Genomic DNA, 15,642 nt, shown 5'->3' on the forward strand with positions numbered 1-15,642 from the left:
ATTTTTTTAAATTCTTTTTACAAAAATGTCATTTACATAATTTGAGGCATTTTTTTATTTTTTGTTTTCAAATAGAATTCTCTGTTTTTTTTTATTAGTGCAGGTATCCCAACCTTTAATCTGACTAATCTGACGGTGGACTATTTTTTTTCCCGATCGTTAATTGGATAAATCCAAAAGTACAATAACTCTGGACGTGATAGTCTAACAATTCGACAAACGTAATATTGTGATCCTCTAATCCATAAATATTAGATCATCTTTTAGTTAGTATTTATATGAGTAGAAGATAATGATATTCACCTGTTTAATATGTGGAGCTATTATTTTTCGCCAATCAATGTTTCCTAATCCAAATGTAGATAAAAAAAAAATGATCCAGGGGATTCCATTCCAATATTACCGGTTCTCAAAATTAAATTAATTTTTATTTTATAATTTAGATATTTATTTTTTTAAATTGACTAATCCAAATAATCTATTAATCTCATAATTTTTTTTTTGTTATCATCAATTCAGCTGGTTATCAGACTAAATTGTACTGATAAAGGTCTATCTGAATAGTCATTAGAATAAAAATCCTCAACAAAATATACCGTAAATGAGACTCACCCATCCCTTCATTATCCATAAAATTCTCTTCTTCTGGTTTGAGGCACCATGGTGTCACCATCTTGTACCGTATTAAAATATTTAAGGCGGCGTGAAATAAGTTCCCATCTCGAAGTCACAAGAATATGTCGGCCAGCAACTTATGTCGGATATGGCGAATATATCGTGAATTGGTCAGATGCTCCGCGGGCATTGCTTATGATTGACGTGTTGAATAAATAACCGATATATCTCTTCGACCCCGAACGCATAGTCCACGTCACGATTTGCTGCTCCTCAGGACCACTGACCTATGAAAAGGGCTTTTTTTTGCTTCTTCATCCCTTTGGACGAAGTCTATCCTGGCAACGCGTAGCATCCCGATCGAAAGCTGAATCCATCTCGGCGAGATTATCGATCGGATTCCTCCGTTTGATTTCCCCTTCGGTCTCCCGGCAACTCCTCCGATCACCTGCGATCTCCGATCTGAAGAGCATCGCCCGGCCACGATGCAGCACGGCAGCGATTATGGCTCCTACTACGCCCCCCAGTACGCGGCCCCTACGTACAACCCTAACCCTACCCCTAATCCCGCCGAATTTCCTCCGTCCAATCCAATCCAACAAGCATACGCCTCGGCGCCCCCGTTCTCCACTGATTTTCCAGGCTACGCCGCCGCTCCTGCCGCCTCCTACGCTCCTCCCTCTTCCCAGAATCCGGAGTCCGCTCCAGGTTTCATGCCTTCGGATCCTTCGTATGGCCAACCTCACGCTCAATTCCCGCCCCAATTTTCCTCCTTCCCTTCATACAATCCCTCGCGCTACCCGGCGGAGGCACCTCCATCTCCCTATCCTCACCAACTTCCCTCTTCCGTTCCATCTTATCCTTATGACCCCAATCATTCGGCCGCTGGGAGTTATGCCCCACCTGTTAACCCTGCCTCCATAGTCAGCTCTCCCCCCAACCCAAGTTCCTCCTTTTCCTCTTCTTACCCTTCTTATAATGCTCTTTATCAAAGCTCTGCTTCTATGCCTGAACAAGATTTTCAGTACGAAAATTCTGGTAGATACGCTGCAAGCATGACCTCTGGGTATGGTCTTGGCCGATCGGGCTTTGGTCAGGATTTCAATGAGAAGAACATATATGTTGGTGCACAAGACAGTGGTCTCGATGATGGTGTGTATCGGTATGATGGTGGGAGGTCTGAGCCTTATGGTGCCCGGGGAACAGCACCCACCAAGTCTCCTGCCCTATTTGACGATTATGGTAGGTCGATAAGCTTCCCGTCTGATGGGAAGAGCCAGGGAGGAAGCTTTGGGAAAATAGTAAGGGCAGTGCCAAAGGTGGATACAAATCAGGATGTGAAAAATGGGGTGCAGAAGTTCCGGGTGAAGTTGCTGCCAGAAGGGGGCGGTCAGAGCACCATGGACGTACTTTGCCAGGTTTGGCCTCAACCTTTGGATCACCGTCCTTTCTTATCATTAATTGATTATTCACTGTCAAATTGGAATCTTGAAGCTTCAGGGTGGCTTCGTTAACTGATTATACTGGTTATTTTTCTATCATCATGTGTGCTACTAGTTCTATATAATGTGTCATTCCTGATTTGCTACCTTTGTAGTTAATTTATCCAAGCATGCAGTCAACTCTTTGCTTATGGTGTCATCATCAGCATCATGTGTAATAAATACAATTAAGGTCCTTGAGAACTTTTTTTGGCATTACTTTATGCTAGTTGTGCTGGCCTAACACAACTCCTGACCTTTATATTTTGATTACTGTAAGTGTAAACAAAATAACCTTAATGTCGAGAAGTGGGGAATAATTAAAAGATGGGTGTACTTCAAATCTCTTCAAGAAGCTTAGATGTCTCAAATATTGATACTGGACAAGATAGCAATTATCTTGTGGGCAGATGAGAAAGGGAGAATTGAGGAGAAGGCAAGAAAAGAAACTGAAGAAAATGAAGAGAAAATCCGCTGTTTGCCAAAAAAAAAACTTTGTTAATAATAGAAGATTGATTCCTCAAATAGTTGAACAAGTGTTTATATATACTCTATACCCTAAGACTCAAAAAGGAAAGAATTCCTAATATATAGATTTCGATTCCTATCTTGTGAAGAAAGAAAAGACACTTTACAAGAAAAGAAAACTTCTTAATAAAAGAAATTAATAAAATAGGGCGCTGATATAGCCAAATCTTAACCCATAAATATCAAAAATACCCTAAATATCATAAAATGGAAATTTCTAAAAATAGTAAAAAGATCTTTGGAGGCTCCGAAAAGGGCCTAAATGGTTGATTTTGGGCCCAAAATTTTGCGGTTACGGTTCCCCTTAATAAACGTAGATTTTCAAATTTCTGCATGCATGAGCGCTGACAAAGTCTAATTCCGAGTCCCGAGTTAAAAATTATGCCCTCCGGAAGATTGTGTCCTCTTAGGTTGGTCCTGCATCAGATATATCATTCTAGAATGAAATAATGGTGAAGATATAATTACTAGGATAAAGAGTGATGGGTTGAAATTGAGAAAACTTTGGTTCTATGTTTTTAAGTTAAAAAATTATGAAATTGTTGTATGCCTAACCATATTCTATGGTTCAAAATGTTGTTGTTAGAAAATAATGAATATGAAAGTTTACAATTAAGAATTTGGACATGGATGTGCAAGGTCACAAGAAAAGGTTAAATATAATAATAATATCTGACTACAAATAGTTGTAGTTTTAATTATAAAATGAGAGAATATGGCAAGATGGTATGCCTGTATTGAAAGTCAACTAGTAGATTCTTTAGCTGAGCAAGTTGTATTGATTGAAGTTGAAGATGTGAAAGGTAAAGTGAGACCAACGAGAACTCTTTTGTAAGCATAGTTAAAAGGGATTTAAAATATTTCTTGTGATGAAATCTTGTATAGATTCAAATGGTTGGATATTCAAGAATTTGCATCTCTAATGTATGACATGAGGAAATATTATATAGATGTGTGTAACAACCTCCTGAATCATTGTAAAATAACATTTTCCACACACATATACGCACACAATACATATATATTTATATATAGTGATTGATGTGTCATATTTGACACAAGACGGAGCAAGTTGGCTAAAAGGAAGGAAGGAAGATAAAGAGGTAGAATAAGAGAGAGAGAAGAAAAGGGAAGAAGAGTTACTTGTGGCTAATCACTAATTTATAGTTAAATCAATTTTTGGAAAAAAAAATTCTTTGTTTGCCTCCTTTACGAATTCATTAGTTCTTAGAGGCCTAAAGTTTTGTGTTTGCTTATGCTGAGATTTCGGTAATGTTTTGATGTTGATGTCTCTGCAGAATTGTTCTTTATTGTGTGAAGCTCGAATTAAATTGAAAACCATGTATGAATTCCTTATAAATTTCATTATCATGAGCTAAGTTTTCATTAATAATATATTATAGCTATCAATATTGGACAATTGTAATACATGAACTGTTAGTTACTTTCATCTTTCTTCACCTCCATCACCTCTGTTATGTGTTCTTTCCTTGTAATTATCTTTCTTCACAATTAAAGCAGCATAACATTCATTACCATGAAAATAAGATGTCTCAACTATTAAATTGACTATATGAATCTTATCTCTTCATTGAGCTTTATACAAGGTAAAGACCTAGTTATATAAGAAATATGACTGAGATCCATACATCTGCATTTAGACATTTTTAGCATTGGCTACCAAGGCCTAATGAAAATTTTAATCTTTTCTCACAACAAAATAACATTGTCTAAAAATTAAAACGATACAAATCCACATATTAATGTAGATTATAAAATTCTTTATATGTATAATGGAGAGTTTACCCTTAAAATAATAGCATAAATGTATACTAAATTTAACCTTGATTTATTATATTGCTTTAATATTTGGGGAGTTCTTTTATGTTCTATAGAAAGTTATATCACTAGGAACCTAGTTCTATAAAAAATATTTTGCATTTTCATTTCATGCTAGTCAACATGAGTGAAACATTTTGTTTGCCTGCCAATTGACACGTATAACACACCCAAGACAATGAATCGAACAGAGCTTCCATGACAACACCGATACAACAGGAGGCTTCCTTTGAGGTTGACAGAGCTTTTGTGATGTGGTGAAAGCTTGGCGAAGCTTCCTTGGGAAGTTTTTGGTAGATCAAGATGAGGGGTTTTGGTAGACCATAATTGACATGAGTCCCCTTAGGTTGATGAAGCTTCCACAACGTGGAGTGAGATCAACAAAACTTTCATGAGGTGTTTCAGGCTTTGATTGAGGCAAAGTTTTTCAGCAAACCATGATTGATGCAAATGCTTTGAGTCTTCCTTGTTGTGGCGCAAAGTCAGCGAAGCTTTCGTGCCATGTTTTAGGCTCAATCAAGGCGAGGTGCTTTAGCATATCACAATCATGCAAGTTGGTGAAGCTTCCACTCTTTCTCCCTTTTCTTCCTCTTCTACCATTTGGCACATCCACTAGCACCACCACCTAGTATGCATGGCATGTTTTATTCTGGTCAGGGATCGAAATGCTAGCTTAGAACAAACACAAAATGTGATTTCAAAGTTTGAGAAACACAATTAAAATCCATGAACATATGTTTAAACAATCTACCAAGTTCTAATGCAAACTTCAACTTTTATGCACACTTGAATGGTACTCCCCCAAATACTAAACCAATATAATAAATTAAAGCTTGATTCGGTCGAAATTTTGTTTCTGTGGTCATAATTCATGGCTATTTAATTTTATTATTCAAGGAGGATAAAATTTTATTTATCTATATAATTTATGCATAATTTAAGATCCTACCATAATATTTGCTTAATTAAATTTTGAAAGGGAAAATTTGTAAATTCATAAATATATGTGAATTATCATTTTAATTTTAGGAGTTTAAATGGAGAATTAATTTGGCATTTTGTAAAGCAGTTTGGACTACTTAGAGGTGTTTTTTCAGGCTCAGGAAAGTGAAGACATGGGATTTTACCTTCTAAAAACCTAGTTGCTTATTTAATGATTGGCAATGTACACAAACTGCAGTTGTATCAAGACTAGATATTTTTGATAGACAAAAAATTGGCCAATCTCAAATATGTAAATAAGATCAAATCTTAAGGTCCAATATCTGATCTTATTTTGATATGGATACAAGATTTGGTTAAGTCCAATACCCATTGCAAGGAAGTAGAAATCTGGGATCAACCCTTTTTTAAAAAAGAAAGTGCCACTTTCTCGAGCTAGCCATAATCTTAGTCACGTTGCAGTAGTCTGGTTACTAAGGTGGAATTGTAGTGATTCATGTCAGGAATAGACACACTTCTTTATGTTCCTGTTTTTGCACTAACATTTATGAATTGATGGTTACTAGTGATATATTTTTGCATAGAGGTCAATAGGATGATAAAATTTGTGTAGCTTACCTCAAATAGTGTGGGAAACATGGCTACCTTGATGATGATGGGGGACATGAGTGTTAGCTATTTTGTTGTGGTAGTCTGGTTTCCTATGTGGAATGCTAATGGTTCATGTTAAAGAATAGACACTTATTTATGTGCCTTTTGTTGCACTAACATTTATGAGCTGACCGTTTCAAGTGAGAGGATGATAAAATTTGTGTAGCTTACCCCAAATAATTGTGGCAAACATGATGATGATGAAGGACATAATGTTATTTATTTTTGAGTGTTTATTTTGAAGGGGAAAAGGAAATTGGGAAAGTAGAGGGAAGAAAATTAAGGAGAAAAGGACTTTTTTTCCTTTCGCTTGAAAGAAAGGTAGAAAGAAAATTAGAGGAATTCATAATCATCAACTTTTTTCCCTTATAAATGACCTGAAAATTGAAAAACAGCAGCTAGATTAATGTGACTATCCCTTAAACATGATAACTAATACTAAACGTTAAAGTTTTGGTGTCTCTCACTTTCATCCTCCACCCTCATTTCTCACCCTCACGTCCTTGCTCGCTTGAATGACTTGTTTTGTCCACTGGCTATCAGTCTTCCTTATTCCTTGATGATTTGGATAATAAAAGGATATTTATAACAATTGATAGAAATTAGAATTCCCTAATCTGCATGAATTCTAGAAACCGAATAGAAATTCAAAATAGGAAATACACAATCCTAAGCATCAGATTTAGTTTCATTAGAAAGCATGGCATAACATAATTAAATGCAGAAACGACAATGGAACCTGAATGCAGCAGAAGAGCAATTGTCATATAGCATCATCTTCTAGATCTCGATATCTACAGAAGGAGGAGGAGGCCTTCGGAGGAGTTAGTGTGACGGCTCCGAAAACTCTTCGTCAATGGGGAAGGAGTCGGAGAGGCCTTCTGGAGGAGTTTGAGTGACAACGCTGAAAATTTTTCATGGAATAGAGAGTTCTGTCAAGATGCCCTAATCTAATAAGGATCAATGTTTTATATATAGGATCCAATCCGTTATCAGGCTATAGATAATAACAGATCGGGCCAAAGGGTTCTACACATCTAACACCCATCCAATAACCCAAATCCCAATACATCTGAGTTAAATCACTTAAACAAGTTTAGTTCATATTCGTATATACAAATTACAAGTTAGCCCACTTAAAAGAGATAAAATCCAACAATCTCCCACTTGAACTACATGTGATTTGTATATAACATACAAGTATAACTTTAGTTGATACAAAATACCCCTTAAAAAATCTGGTCCATTAACTTCATTGGTATATGATTATAGAGGTCATAGTACTATGTCATAGTATTATATATGACTGTAACAAGCCTCAACAGGAATCACAACACCAATGTCATTGACATAGATCAATATGTGGATGTGTACTATGGAAATTACATGAAACATGTCAATTTCCAAATAGTCCCGAACTGATCCAAAAGGGTATGATCATATTTACTAAGATTTTATGCTAAACTGCATTAGCAAATCATGATTGAAACATGCGATTCCAAAAGGAATCTATATCATATTTACAAATACCAAATACTAAATAGCAACTAGTAAATCATGATATTTTATTTCAAAGTACGAAACAAATATAAGAATACCCATGAAGAGAGAGAGACCTGTTAGCCTGCACCCCCCTCTCCGTATCTCGCGTGCGTGCGTGAGGGGGCGATCAACGTGGCAATAGGGGGTGGGCATCCACGTGGTCGCCGCTGCCGCCGCTCCCTCTCTTGGATATAGTAAGTAATTAACAATCAACAACCTTTTGTAGAACCAATTGATATGTAGATTTGCCCCGAGGGCAGGGTGCCGTGGTTAGGCCCTTCAAGGTAGACCAAACATTTGGAGTTCGAGATTTAGGTGCAGTGTGAGGGATTTCCCTCAATGGGTAGCAAACCTGAGAATGTTGGCTGTCAGGATGGGTCTCTACTTGCGGTTTCCCATGGTCGGTGGAAAACTTCCGTGGAGCTAGGCTAGTTAGAATTAGTCGGGCTGAAGGCTTGGATACCTATACCAACTAAAAAAATTTGATATGTAGACTTGTTATATCTTTTAGGTGAACTTGGAATGTGCAATGCTTGTCTTGCATATTATATTTTTCTAGATGGTATGTAATTTAATTATTTTTGATCGTTTATGTTTTGGATAATACATGTTTGAGAGATTTAATTATCCTATTAATTAAAAAAATCAATTGGCTTTCTTTTCTGTTTTCCGTGCTCCCCAAGTAAGCTGGAAGTAAATATTAATTCTTCAAGATTTATTTCGTTTCCCTTCTTCCTATTTATTTCTTTCCAATTATCCATGCTGCTAATATTTGCAACAAAATTTTGGTTCCTGTAAATTACTCTAAATTTTATGTAATACAATGATGGTACAGTTTATCATTTTTTTTACCTTGATTTTCTTTGATGCTTTCTTTTCCAGATTGGATTGGATGGAATTCGAATGCTTGACCCAAGTACTAACAGAACTTTGAGGATCTACCCGCTGGAGACAGTGAGCAGATGTGAAGTAAGATTCTTAACTGTTCATTCATAGAAGTTCAGTGTCACTTCTTGTTATTATTTTTTAATAATTATGGTATTTTCTTTTGTGTTAATTTAGGTGTTGGATTCAACTACATTTGTCTTTTGGTCCAAGAGCTCAGTTGACATTGATCCCAGGCGAATTCGGCTGCAGTCAACTAGTTACACCACAAGTACTATACTTGACACACTAACAGCAGCTACAGTGCAGGTAGGCTCTAAGACTACTGTTTTACCTTGATCTTGATGTTCAATATTTTAGAAAGGGTAAAATTCTCTGTTGTCATATATTATACAGGATATTTTCAACAGAGTTTGCCTCCCTTAAACCCTTCAAAATAGCTGGGATATAAGACATGTCTGCTATATATGTATATTTTTCTTATTGTACACTTGGATTTAGGCTACCTTTTGTTAGAATAATCTCATACTTTTTGATCAATCTTGTCATATGCCAAGGGTTTCTACAAAATGTATTTATCTGTCATAGGAGAAATAGTATTTGATCATCAAGAGCTGATATCTTCATTATTCATAGCATCTGTTATGGAGCTTGCATAAAGTTCCATGCCAGATAAAATCCTTTCAGCTGACCCCAAATACTGGAGATTAACTTGAACTGATATTTTGTTCTTGCAGTATAATGTCTTTGGAAATAGATACACATTTAGTCACAATCAAGATACACAATATGACTTAAAAATTCTTAATTTCGTAATTTTTGCACAAAATGTGAATTGAATTCATAAATCCTTGTCACACAAATTTCTCATATTTAATTCTTCCTAAATGCCTTATCTTTTTTTTCCCTCTCTCTCTCTCTCTCCATTTGTGAATATTTTTCTATGATGTAAAAGTAATCTAACTAAAACCCAATTTAGCTCAAAGAGATGGGTGGAAGTGACAGCCTAATAAGGGCCAAGTCAACTGCTGATGCTGACAAGGTATCTGATCAATCAGCTGAAAGAAAAAAGGGTTTGGTGGATTGGATGAACTTGATAAAGCCTGCTAATGAAGAGAAAGATCACTGGGTAAGCTCAGATGCTCTTCTTTGTAACCTAAGTTTTTTTTTCCTTCAAATGGCAATATAGAATCCATCAAGGGTATGCTGCTTCTATGTTACCATGTTAATCTCATTTTGAATATCCTTTGAGCTGCATGATGAGTTGATATATCCATTTGTTATGACGGTGTCTTTCATTAGTTTGTTTCTTGTCTATGAACATCAATCAGTCAAATAGTCATCTTGTTTGCAACATGTGTATTAAATCCATACAGTTGGATAGGTAGCTGGACACTGCAACCTTTGAAGTTACTTTTCTACTCTTGATCCTGATCTGTTATTAGCATTCATATAGTTATGATCATCTGTAACTAAACATTTGCATGTTGCTATCAATTCAGGTTCCAGATGAAGCTGTTGCCAAGTGTACATCATGTGGATCAGACTTTGGAGCCTTCAACCGGAGGGTGATAATTTTATCTGATTTATCTCAATTTCATTGGATCATACAACTTTGCATGAGTATCGTAACCAACCTTCCTGTATTCTCAGCACCATTGCAGGAACTGTGGTGATATTTTCTGTGATAAGTGTACCAAGGGTAGAATTGCATTAACTGCAGATGAAAATGCTCAACAAGTCCGTGTTTGTGATAGATGCATGGTATGCTAACTTTGTCCTCCCAGTTTCATCCCAGGAATTTAGGGAAACTAATTATCCAATTTTATATCATTTTTGTTTATGTCCTTTATGTGTCTTGTAATTTTCTTTTATCTTATTTTAATTTAAAATCTCTCTCTCTCTCTCTCTCTCTCTCTCTAGATAGAGAGTTCCTGGTCTATTTGGCAAGCTTCTGACAGAACTCACACATAACAAAATTGGCTGTCTTAGAATGCAAAGTAGGCTAAAAGTATCTGTAGCAGATCGTAGAAGTTTGTTAGCTTTCAGAATGTGGCTTGGACTTGGTTAACTTGGCTAGAAGAGAAGGTGAGGTAAAATGAATTTGAATAAGCTAAGTTAGGAGTGGGGTTTTATTTTTCCAAAATTCCTGCAGTTCAGGCAAGGGGGATTTGGCTTGGATAGCTGGTTTGTAGTTCGAGCATAGTGAATAAATGGGAGGTTTTTTGTTGTTCGAAGTGAAGGTGGGATCTGGACTAGGTTGCGTCTAGGGTGAGAGATGGATGTTTGGATTGAATGGCTACTGGCTAGGCTGGGTCTGGGAGGTTCCAAGGTGCAGAAATGTGAGAAGACTGGTTCAAGGTTGATCCAGATTGGGTCTGAGGTGAGGATTCACAGTTGGCTAGAGATTCCCCTCTTCCCAGTTAGTTGGATGTCTCCCCTTTCATATACCTCATAGTAAGTCCCCTGCTAGAGGATCTAGCAAAGCCAGGTTGTTTCCTGTAACAACTCTGTCCTGGTGCCAATGTAACTAGATACCTATCTGCTTCTGGATTTCTAAGCTCGGTTCCTTTTGGTGCCTAGGTGATTTTACCCACATAACTACAAAAGATTTTCATTGTATGATTATGTAATTGTCTGGTTTAATTATGTTTTCACTTAAGCATTCATTACTAAAGCATCAACTTAGAATCTGTGGGTTTTGTCTATATGGTATTTGGATTTTTTCTGTAATTTGTGTAGGCAGAAGTTACCCGAAGGTTGACCAATGCAAAAGAAGTTGCCAGCAAACCTGTTGGACAAAGCCATGAAGATCTTGCACGTAAACTTCAGGTGCATCTTCTTCTGTTGCTCTTGCCCTTAAGCATGATTACGAATAGATAATGTACGTTTAATTATGATTAACCTACTAGAGACAGATGTGTTGTAATTGCAGCTCACTGCATTAGTACCATATTTCTAGACAATGCTTTGAACCATGCTAGATAGAATTAATGTGTAAATGCTTGGATAAATGAGTACACTATTTGCTCAGTCCTAGTAATAAACTTTTAATAGAAACTTACTTTGATATTTATGTTTTGAATGCACTTCTCAACAGGAGGAAATGGACAGAAACCGCAAATCAGGTACACTTTTGTTTTCTGATATGATATAAGACATTATCCCATGAAACATGATCCAGTTTAATTCCATTTAAACTATTCTGGATAATCTTCATTAGGCACAAAGACTAGCGACAGCGGTGGTGGGAAGCGAATGAAAGAAGTAGCATGTCCCATCTGCACAGTCCATCTTCAGGTCTGAGTAGATTTGAACCTTCCATTGAGGCGGCACTAGGACTGATTGTTTTTATCTATCTTGATTTCAGGTGCAAGTTCCTGCTTCAGGTTCCGAGACGATCGAATGTGGTGTTTGTCAACACCCTTTCCTAGTTAGTGCTCACTGATCGTCTATTCCACATTGCTTGCTGTTTCATGTGGTGGTCTGCTACCATTTTGCATCCTCTCTGGTCGTAATATGAATTCTGTAAATGAACTCAAAACCCAAGTATTTTGTTGAAATGATTAAATTTTAGATAACTATATAAGCTTCTATTTGTCGTATCGATGGTTTGTTTGATAACACTATAAATTGGTCCCATTGTGAATGGGACGAAATAGGATACTTCTGTCGTTTCAACGAGTATTTATGGTGGTGTACTATACTAGACTACGTTATGAAATTTGCGTGTATATATATATATATATATATATATATATATAAAGTCTTATTATCCTGCGGGAATATATATATATATATATATAAAGTCCTATTACCCTGCGGGACTTTGAATATGCGCCTGTGCGCGACTCCTGTGTTGGCATTGTAGATGTGGATCTTTTTTTTTTTTTGACTTTTGCTTTTTAACAAATGAAATTCACGTGGAGCTCTCTTCGGCAAACCAAAGGGACAAAACTAGGGCATGCTGCGCACCTTGTGTTTTTGTTGGCTTCCTTTCTCGGAAAAAAGCTAGGGCAGAGTTGAATGCGTTGCCCTGACGCCGTCCTCGCCGCGACAAGTTCTGCAAGCCAAAGGGACGAAGCTAAGGCACGCTGTCCTCGTCGCGCACCTTCCTCGGAGCTAGGGCACGAAGCTTCCAGATCATGCCCCTCGTCGCCTCGCACGACCACGAAGCTTCCATCTCGTGCCCCTCACTGCCTCGCGCGACCACCAACCCCTCTTTGTAAGGCTAAATGACAACCCTGTTCATCTTTATTATCTCGAATGCTTGATTTGTTCATCTCTGTTTTTTCTTGGAGTACCTTTGTCTTTTCATGATTTCCCCTTGACTAAATATATCCTTATGTAGCTGAACCAAATGCCCATTCTTCTTACCCATTCGGCAACTTGACAACTAATCACCATGACAGATAAATAATAGTAGGATTCAGGATGAGTTTGGGCAATCTGGCAGCAACAAATGGGAAATGTGCATTTTAGTTAACAACTGATTTTGGTTAAGGATTCAATTGAGATTTTTAGCAACCTATAATTGGGGAAATGTGCATTTTTATAACCTTTCTTTTTCCTTAATAAGAGTCCTTATATCAATTTGTATTCGTTAAAAAAAAATTTTGATGAATGTTATGTTTTTATGGATTTCATTTGTTATCTTTGTGTTTTTTTTTCTGGTTGCATGCATGAGCTTGAAGTATCACTCTTACAATGTTTTTTCTGGCTATTTGATAATGATATGCAGAATTTCATTTCATCTGCATCTGAAATTTCTTAGCAATGAGTGAAAATCATGGTGAAGATCAGTTATACATTCCTCAAGTTGCAGATGATCGAAAGCCAAAATATGGGATGGAATTCTCATCAATAGATGAGGTATTTTCATTCTATAACCAATATGTACGTGAATCTGGATTTAGTGCAAGGATAAATAGTAGCAAGAAAAATAAAATAACAAATGAGGTTGTGTGGAAAACATTTGTATGCTTTAAAGAAGGACATACAGATTATCAACGGAATAAACAAGCAAAGGGTGATCAATGGACAAAGGAAAGAACACGTGGTGAAGTTAGAACTAGTTGTAAGTCAAAGATTTCACTTGTCAAGAAACAAATTGGATCTGCATAGGTTGTCACTAATTTCACGGAAGGTCATAATCATCCACTATTGACTCATTCAAAGGTGCATTTACTACGCTTACATCGTCATGTTTCAGCAGCAAAAAAAAGCATTGACTCAACGATTTTCAGAGGCCAATGTGCCAACTTGCCAACAAATGCGATTATTGGAGATAGAATATGGAGGACCCGAGCAAGTAGGTTGCACAGAAAGAGATATTACAAATTTTGAGAAAGAGCTAAGGGATGAACAAAAGGGTATCGATGCTGAAACACTAATCGAGCTATTTACATCTGAGAAAGAGAAAAATCCAGTTTTTTTCTTTGAATACCAGACTGATTCAGATAACAGATTCAGTAGATATTTTTGAGCTGATCATGTATCAAGAACGACATATAGTGTATTCTGTGATGTGGTTGTATTTGATACAACATATAACACCAACAAATATGGGTTAATTTTTGCACCATTTGTAGGAGTGAATCATCATCACCAGACAATTATTTTTGGTTGTGGCTTTATAAGTGATGAGAAAAGTGAATCTTTTGTGTGGCTACTTAATAAGTTCATAGAAGTCATGCCTAAAAGTGCACCAAATGTGATTATCACTGATCAGGATCCTGCTATGACAAAAGTCATTGCCCAAGTTTTCCCTCAAATAATGCATCAATATTGTTTGTGGCACATGCTGAACAAATTTCTAGAAAAATTGCATCTTTGACTTTTCGTGACTACTATCAAAGTCTAAATAATGTTATTAGAAATTCTATAACACCTGATGATTTGAGCATTCATGGGAAAAGGTTATCAAGTGTGCTAACTTAGAGAAAAATGATTGGTTATCTTTGATGTATGAATTACGGCATAAGTGGGTGCCAGCTTATTTTAGCCATGTATTTTGTGCTGGAATGTCAAGTAGTTAAAGATCTGAAGGCTCCCATGCATTTTTCAAGAGATATGTCTCAAATAAAAATTCATTGATGGACTTTATCACCCGTTTCAATAGGGCACTGAGACACCAAAGACACAATGAGTTAGTTGCAGATCATATTGATATGAATGAGCATCCTAGGATTAAGACAAACTGGCCAATGGAAACTCAAATGATTAAGTTGTATACGAAAAAGAAATGGGTGGAGTTTCAAAGTGAAATAAGTGAGAGTCATGGTTATTATGTTCAACAAGTATCTATGGGAGTTGACTCAGTGGTTTATCATGTGATGAATTTTCAAAGTTGTTCTTCCTCTAAACCAAGGGTGCTCATGCATGACAAACAGAGGGATAACATATCTTGTAGCTGTAGGAAATTTGAGTTTGATGGCATTCCATGCAGACATATGTTATCTTTTTTTTCGTATTAATCAAGTGTTTCATTTGCCTGATAAGTATATACTCAAACGATGGACACGAGATGCAAAGGTTGGAGCAGTATATGCTTTGGGGGTGCAAAATTTTATTGATGATCCAGATAGGGTTTTGATGTCAAGGCACTCAAGGTTATCTTATAAAGCTTTAGTATTAATTGATGATGCATCTTTGACTGATAAGGAGACAAATTTCTTGGATGAGCAATTGGATTGTATTTACAATAAAATTCAAGAGATGAACATTAGTAAAACATGTGACAATAGAGGTCAAAGGAAGAAGTCTATGGATGAGTCCCCTAATATTATGGATCTTTCTTTAGTAACAACAAAGGGATGTGGGAAGAAATTGAAATTATCAAAAGAGAAGTCAACCTCAAAGTCCAGATTATGTTGTGGATGTGGGCATCGAGGTGTGTCACATGGCAAGCACAATTGTCCTATTTTACAGTAAGGGAATGTGTCGATTAATTCTCCATTTGTATGATAATTTTATTTGCAACTCAATATCTTTTATTAAATGTGTACATTTGACATGGTGTTGATTGTCGATCAACTTTGGATAATCATCATAATAGCGATGATGACACATATGAAGAAGAATTGGCATTTATAGCAGGCAAGTACTATCAAAGTTTAATTTAAAGTTAATGGTTGATTGATTGAGATATTAAAATTAA

At 36.5% G+C, this 15,642-nt stretch overlaps 1 protein-coding gene across 1 annotated transcript; it reads left to right on the plus strand.

The window, feature by feature from the left end:
- The first annotated feature begins 926 nt into the window (after positions 1 to 926).
- Positions 927 to 12,088, plus strand: LOC121980259 (protein FREE1-like). Its single transcript, XM_042532235.1, has 10 exons — positions 927 to 2,033; positions 8,481 to 8,567; positions 8,661 to 8,792; positions 9,463 to 9,612; positions 9,986 to 10,051; positions 10,137 to 10,247; positions 11,226 to 11,315; positions 11,584 to 11,611; positions 11,707 to 11,783; positions 11,854 to 12,088. The coding sequence occupies exons 1-10, from the start codon at positions 1,101 to 1,103 to the stop codon at positions 11,929 to 11,931; spliced, it is 1,752 nt and encodes a 583-aa protein (XP_042388169.1). The 5' UTR covers positions 927 to 1,100; the 3' UTR covers positions 11,932 to 12,088.
- Positions 12,089 to 15,642: the final 3,554 nt, after the last annotated feature.

This window comes from Zingiber officinale, chromosome 5A (genome assembly GCF_018446385.1).
Source record: "Zingiber officinale cultivar Zhangliang chromosome 5A, Zo_v1.1, whole genome shotgun sequence".
Taxonomy (NCBI): Eukaryota; Viridiplantae; Streptophyta; class Magnoliopsida; order Zingiberales; family Zingiberaceae; genus Zingiber; species Zingiber officinale.